The 7,171-nt window shown below is 32.8% G+C and overlaps 1 protein-coding gene across 1 annotated transcript; it reads left to right on the forward strand.

Moving 5' to 3' along the window:
• The first annotated feature begins 2,125 nt into the window (after positions 1-2,125).
• Positions 2,126-6,849, forward strand: LOC114760962 (cold-responsive protein kinase 1-like). The gene is given in 8 exon segments (XM_028950286.1): positions 2,126-2,384; positions 3,184-3,335; positions 3,530-3,645; positions 3,758-3,968; positions 4,240-4,477; positions 5,021-5,171; positions 6,292-6,482; positions 6,484-6,849. Coding segments are annotated over 7 exon segments (1,185 nt in total). The 5' UTR covers positions 2,126-2,384; positions 3,184-3,262; the 3' UTR covers positions 6,689-6,849.
• The last annotated feature ends 322 nt before the right edge of the window (positions 6,850-7,171 follow it).

Genomic DNA, 7,171 nt, shown 5'->3' on the forward strand with positions numbered 1-7,171 from the left:
ATTTTGTTTTCGGCTCCTCAAAGTGAAACGACCCGAGTTTTGCACTATATTGCATTAATTCGGTTAATTTTTGGAGTAACCCCAAAGCGACAATTAAGGGCAGTTAAACTTCAGTAGTCCTTTTAACAATAGTAGTTATAACCAATATACTTGATTAGTAAGGATATTTTATGAAAGACAATATATATTTATTATAAATAACTAACTTAGTTTCTTTTCTTAATCTTCTCAAATTAGTTGACTAGTTTTTATAATTAGGACCGGAGGTAGTATTAGAGAACAATTAAAAAGGATTTATGGCATATTACCTCTGATACTTAATATAAAAACTAGATAATTAATTAAGAGAAATTTAAAAATTAGTTATATTGGTTATTTATAATAAATATGTGTTGATTTTCTTATACTACTTTTTGTTGGAAACTCCTTACAATTAATATGGATGTTTTGAAGAAATTATTATAAAATTGAGAGACAAAATAAATTAAGATATTATATTTATTATTAAATTCAATTCCAACTAGTTGTTGTATTAAAGACCAAATGCATTATTAATTATGTTTATTAACATGTGCTCTAAAACCTTAAACAGGATACAATATGACATGAGCAATAGTAATTAACTAGATATTTTTTCCCGCGTCGTACATAGACTAGAATATTTGCTTACACTTTAAATTCTAATAAATTCTATTATCTAAGGTAACTCAAGATTCACTTTTTATAGAAGTGTGATTTTTTTTTAGTTATTTATTCAAATGAAATTTGAATTAGAGATTTAGAAATTAGGAAGATCATATAAAAATTTAAAATTACTTATTTATTTCTCTATTTAAACCTCCAATTAACATACTTTTTAATTATGATACTTCCTATTTAATTTAATATATTCAAATTCCAATTAAGATGTCATTTGAATTCAAAATTGACTATAAATTTTTTCATTTGAGTCATCAATTGAAATCCCATTTAATAATGATGCTTCTCATTTAATTAAATATACTCAAATTTCAATCAAAATATTATTCAAATATCATTAATTAAATATATTTAGATTTCATAATATTATATCTGATTTGTTTTAAATGAACCATATATGACGAGTTTTCAAAAATATAGTTAGTTGATAATTTAATAATTTAATATGGAAAAACGAGGACGACATGAACAGTACGGTAACATCTATTTAATTAATAGGCAGATATTGACTAGTTTATTTGCCTATTTGTTCAAGACTAGACTATTCAAAGTTTGCATTGGAAACAAAATTAAAAGGCTGATAAATTGTTAATTTTCTAAATGAAGTTGTTGATTAAAAAAAATTTAAGTTGATCTCTAATAAAGATTAGAACTCTTTATGAAATTAATTCATTTTGTTTATCTTTTTTCAAAATATCTGCATTGATTGCAATAAATATTCATTTTGTTTCTTATCTTTTTTTAAAGTATCCACATTGATTACAAAAAATAATTTCTATTATCTAATGCACATAATTGAAAAGAATAGTCTAGGAAAACTAACACACATTTATAACAAATAATTATATCTTTTTTTTTAGTAGTTTCAAATTAGTTTCCTAGATCTTACATTAAGGACCAAGTATTATTATTTTTTTATAACTTTATATATTATTGTTTGATATTATGTATATACTATCTTTGATCTTTAATCTAAAAAGTAGATAACTAATTTGTAAATATAAAAAAAAAGTTAGTTGTCTATAATAAATGAGTATTATTTTATTTAAAATATCCTTATTAATCATATACGTTTAAACTTTTTTTTTTGCTGAAAACCCTTATTGGCAAAGCAGATAAATATGAGACACAAAATGAATTAAAGTTTTATATTTAGGATCAAATTAAATTGACTTTACAACTATCTTTTATATTAAAAAGTATTTATTTTATTTTATTTTTATAATTTTTTTTGGCCAAAAAGTTCTTTTTATTCTGAGTATCAATGATTTTAAATAAAATTTTACCATGCAGCAACAAAACCATGACACTTCCCTGTACAAGTTACTGCTCGTGTTAAACCTTGAAAGATGGAATGGAACACTGGCCAGCATTTATGACGAACACGGTTCGGTTTTTCAAACCATCTGCGCCCAGACTTGGTCGTCGAACGTGAAGAGGAGAGAAACACAGAGCAACAAGAAAGCATTGGAGTCAAGGTCTCTGCGTATCCCTACGGAGACCTTGCCAAGACCATTAACCTCACCAGCTCCACCATAACTAGATATCACATCTCGTTTTCCTCCTTCCTTGCTTCCTCAATTCATCATCTCTCTGCGCCTTCTTTCTTTTCTCTTCTCTCCTTTATTTCTTCTTCCATACCAACTTCTTCCAAGTTCTACTCTTCTTGTTTTCACCAGTTTGAGGTTCGTTTCGTTCATTCTCTCCCTTTTCTGGGTTGCCTTCAATTGTGGCTTTGTGCTCTCTCTCTCTCTCTCTCTCTGTGCCTAAATTTACTTGTGTTCTGGTTTTTGGCTTGCGATAAATGGCGATCAGTGATCTTCCGTCGCTGCAAACAGAATTTTCATTAGTTTTCTTTTCCCTTTTTCAGTGCCTTAGATTTTGTTGTCGGGCTCTGATTGTCCCTGCAATCTCTGTTTCTGGAAAATTTTGCTTAAAAAAAAAAATCGTAGTCTTACCTTCCTAGAGCTGCTAAAGACGTTACCGATAGCCATTCAGGACATATCAACGCCTGAATAGAGGTTGTGATGCGAACCATGGTGCTTGGTGAAAGAGAATTTCGTTAAAAATATAATCCAGTTCAGAGTATTTGCTTTTTTCCTGGTCATCCTGACATTTATGGAATTTTCAAGCATTTTTCATATTAAATAATTCTCAGGCATTTTTCATAATAAATCTGCTGCCTATGTGTCTCCTGTTGTGTAATCATAATAATGCGTTTGTTTCTTTTGATGCACCTCTCGTATTAGAGGACCTCCTTTCAATTTCATTGTAGTTTTGGTGGTAAAATTGGAGCTAACATATCCATTGTTCTGTGTTATATCTCACATGTTCTATCCGAGGCTCTAAACTTTTGTACTTTGTTCAGCTCCTATGAAATGTGAAGCCTTAAAAGTTATGCATTATCTTTTTCAATTAGAAGTCTGTGTCTTCCACTTGCATATTCTGAGACATTGAAATTTGTTACTTTGGTGGTTCGATCAGGTGGCTTTGGAAGTGTTTACATTCGAAGCTATTGTTACGATTTTATCTTTAAAGCTGCTCACTGGTACTTCATCCGGTCATGATTTGTTTTCCTGGATTCTTTGGTAGAAAGTCGCGTTCTTCAGCAAGGCTAGATCCAGACATTGAAGAAGGTAACTGAAATATTTGTTTTGCAATAGTCATGATGATGAGACGGAAGAGATTACAGAACTTTTAGTCACGACGGTTGATTACTTTTCTAACCACATGTTTGTATGCTTTAATCACGATATTTATTGCTTTATATCTTGGAAAAAAAAAATTCTACTTCTATTGTTGGGTTTTGATTAAATGTACTTGGGAACAGAATTTTCTGCTCTTCACAATGTCAGACTCTATACATACAAAGCACTACGAATTGCCACTGAGGATTTCAGTCCTATTAATAAAATTGGAGAGGGTGGTTTTGGTTCTGTTTTCAAGGTAATTGAGAAACATTCTAACTTGATACTTTAAGTATTGCTTGCATTTGAAGTTGATTTCTCCTTCCTTTCCTTTTGAATGAAAACTTAGAACGGTTCCTATGAATGATTAGGGACGGTTAAAAGGTGGAAGAGTTGCCGCAATTAAAGTTCTTTCAGCTGAATCAAAACAAGGGGTGAGGGAATTCTTGACTGAGATTAAGGTGATCTCAGAAATAGAGCATGAAAATTTAGTTAAGCTATATGGCTGTTGTGTGGAAGGAAATCACAGAATATTAGTCTACAATTACCTGGAGAATAACAGCCTCGCGCAAACGCTAATAGGTAAATGCATTATATTACTTGTGTTTGGATGACTGTCTGTGTTTAATCTGTTAATTCTGTGTTTGAGATATTGAAATTCCATTTCTATTTTCCTGGAAAAACATTGCAAGGAGGCATTTGCTATTTTTATTTTGGCCAATTTGAGAAGAATGCTGTGCACGGCAACCCTGATTTTTTTTGTACAACATGAATGTGTTCTATTAACTTATTCTGACTCTTAATCTTACACGAATTCTATTTCATTAAGTTGCTTTAATTTATTTACTTCCAGGTGCACGGCGTAGCAGTATCCAATTCAATTGGCGAACGCGGTCTAGAATATGCGTGGGGGTTGCACGTGGGATTGCCTTTCTCCATGAGGAAGTAAGACCGCATATTGTCCATAGGGACATAAAAGCAAGCAACATTCTTCTTGACAGAGACCTCACACCCAAGATTTCAGATTTTGGGCTTGCAAAACTGATTCCAGCAAACATGACCCATGTTAGCACACGTGTTGCAGGAACTATGTAAGTATAATTACCTGATGCTTTTGATTTCTATTTTACAATCTGGCGAACTTGAAGCTTTTGGTTTTGGTTTGTTTGATCTTTTCCCCCCTTTCAAACTGTGAATTATTCTTATTTTTTTGAAGACTTGATCCCTCCCCCTCAATTTTCCAGTTTCAAACTCGAGATCTTTCATTTTTATTGGAAAAAGGAGTTTCCATTTGAAAAAGGAATGTGATATATTTATTCCGTTTTTCCAATATAGCTAGACTCACATCTTGTTGGGGATCTCAGTTATAACTACCACCCCGTGTCTTGATTTAGTTCAATGTAACTGGTACTTGGGAGTTTGTATTCATCTACCATTGACAGAAGGGTTTAATTTGGTATAGCCAGTGCTGTGCTGCGCTTCAGTGCAATTATAATCAGCCACTACCCTTGCCTTCTTATTTTCTGAAGAATTAGGATTTGATAGCTTGGATTATATATGTTTGCAATATCCTGTTTTTGGATAAAAAGTAATTATTCCTATGTCAGGACTTAATGCCGTATGTTCTGTTGCAGAGGTTACCTGGCACCAGAGTATGCAATAGGAGGCAAGCTGACACGAAAAGCTGATGTATACAGCTTTGGAGTCCTACTTGTGGAGATTGTAAGTGGGAGATGTAACACAAATACACAGTTACCAATGGAAGAACAGTACCTTCTAGAAAGGGTGAGGATCTCAAATATTTGCAAAACTTGTATAACTTATTTTCTTGGTGAAAAACACCTGCTTGTGTAGGAGATAGACTACACTAACTTCACTTTCGTATTTCAATATGAATGAGAGATACTTTTTGAAATGAATTGCGTTAAATGTCTTACTCATTGTTGTTGATGGTTTGTTATGGCAATGCTACGACTCTTGGTACCATGTCACGTGTAGTGTTGCGATCTAGAACCATTATAGACACAGGAGTTATGTTTGTGCAGCTGTAACTTATGCTACAGGTTCTGCATATAAATAGGGCAACAAAAACCTTAATTTAGGTGATTTCGTGAAGATTATTATAGGAGATTCATTTGACTTTCCTTGGACTATCAATATTGAGCGATTTAGAATTCACGAACTATATCAAGCGCAAGAAAGAAGGCCATGACATCCTCCTTTTGTGCTCTTGCCTCTTGATATATCATTGATAGAAAACGTTGAGATATGAAGAGGAGACTGAAGCATTGCTTAAATCACTGCTGTTGCTTTTGATGTAGAGGAATTGGTTGGTTATCTTGGGATAAATCTTAGTCTCCAAAACGGTTTACCATTAATGTTTTTTCATTGTTTTAGTATTTGGTGTGATGTGTATGACTATTATCTCCTCAGCTGCATGTTCTTGTATCTCACACCATTTTTGCATTATGCGCTCATGCTTCATTGTTCATTGGAGCCCCTGACATTACCATTGTGCTGTGCAAAATTAATACCTTTGATTATGTTGCTTGAATTGCTGAGAGAACTGCTGTTAAAATGAAATAACCAAGTTCTTAAATTGTCTCCTGTCTTGTCCGTCTATAGTACTTATCATCTTTAATGGAAACTAATCACATAATTGGAGTCTGGATAAATTTTAATTCTCTCTGGATTCATCTTCAATGGCAGAATTCTCGCCTCGAAACAAAGGGCCTATTTTGCTGTCAAATATTTTACATGAATAATTAGCTTTCGATGACATTGTTGTGATTGTAATCTTTTAAAGTGAATCATACTATTCATGACTTACAAACAATGCAGCTTTTTATAAACTTAATATTACATCTACGAGGACCTGCTCTTACTTCAGTTTGTGCTGTTACAGACGTGGGATCTTTATGAGCGAAAGGAATTAGTAGCACTGGTAGATGAATCGCTGAATGGGGAGTTTGATGCTGAGGAAGCTTGCAGATTTCTGAAGATTGGGCTTCTTTGCACGCAGGATGATCCCAAGGTGCGGCCATCCATGTCTTCGGTGGCAAGCATGCTCACCGGCAGAATGCGTGTGGACGAGAGGGATAGCAAAACCAGCCTTGATCTCTGATTTTATGGACCTCAAAGTGAGGAAAAAACCAGCAAGTCATATTGGCATAGAGATTACTGAGGCTTCATCTTCAAACTATTCATCCTCGGCCTTGTGCAGCCAGGATACCACTTTTTCATCAACTGTTTCAACCGCTGCAACTACAACCTTTGTGCCTCGATATGATCAAAGCATGTGACCCATCCTCTTCATTATTTCATTTCATGTGGGAGGGTTTTTATCTTCTGTAAATTTTGTAACCGTTGCTTACTTTTTGAGTGTTTGTTTGTGCAAGCTAGTAGTCTTGTTTAATGCATGTGTGATCAGGCTGGTATTTTAGGTATTTTGAAGATTCTTTCCCTTTTCTTTGCATGTCCAGCGATTCTCTTTGCACCTCATTATTGTAATATAATCTAAACCATCCAAAATCTAATATAGATGGTTTAGATTTAAATTTTTAATATATAATTTTTTTCAATAATAAATTTATTTTTTAAAGATATGTTAGTTATGATATTATATTTATTTTATATTCTATATCTATTAAAACAAAATTTAATTAAACTGTATAAAAAAAATTTAAATTCAATCTGAACCATCTAAAATCTATTTGAATGATCCAAATTGCGATGAGTATTCTATGCTCATCGTTATGACGAGGATAGAATGTGCTCCCATATCA

The sequence above is a fragment of the Neltuma alba genome, unplaced genomic scaffold (assembly GCF_004799145.2).
Source record: "Neltuma alba isolate B1F8T4 unplaced genomic scaffold, ASM479914v2 tig00001650_pilon, whole genome shotgun sequence".
Taxonomy (NCBI): Eukaryota; Viridiplantae; Streptophyta; class Magnoliopsida; order Fabales; family Fabaceae; genus Neltuma; species Neltuma alba.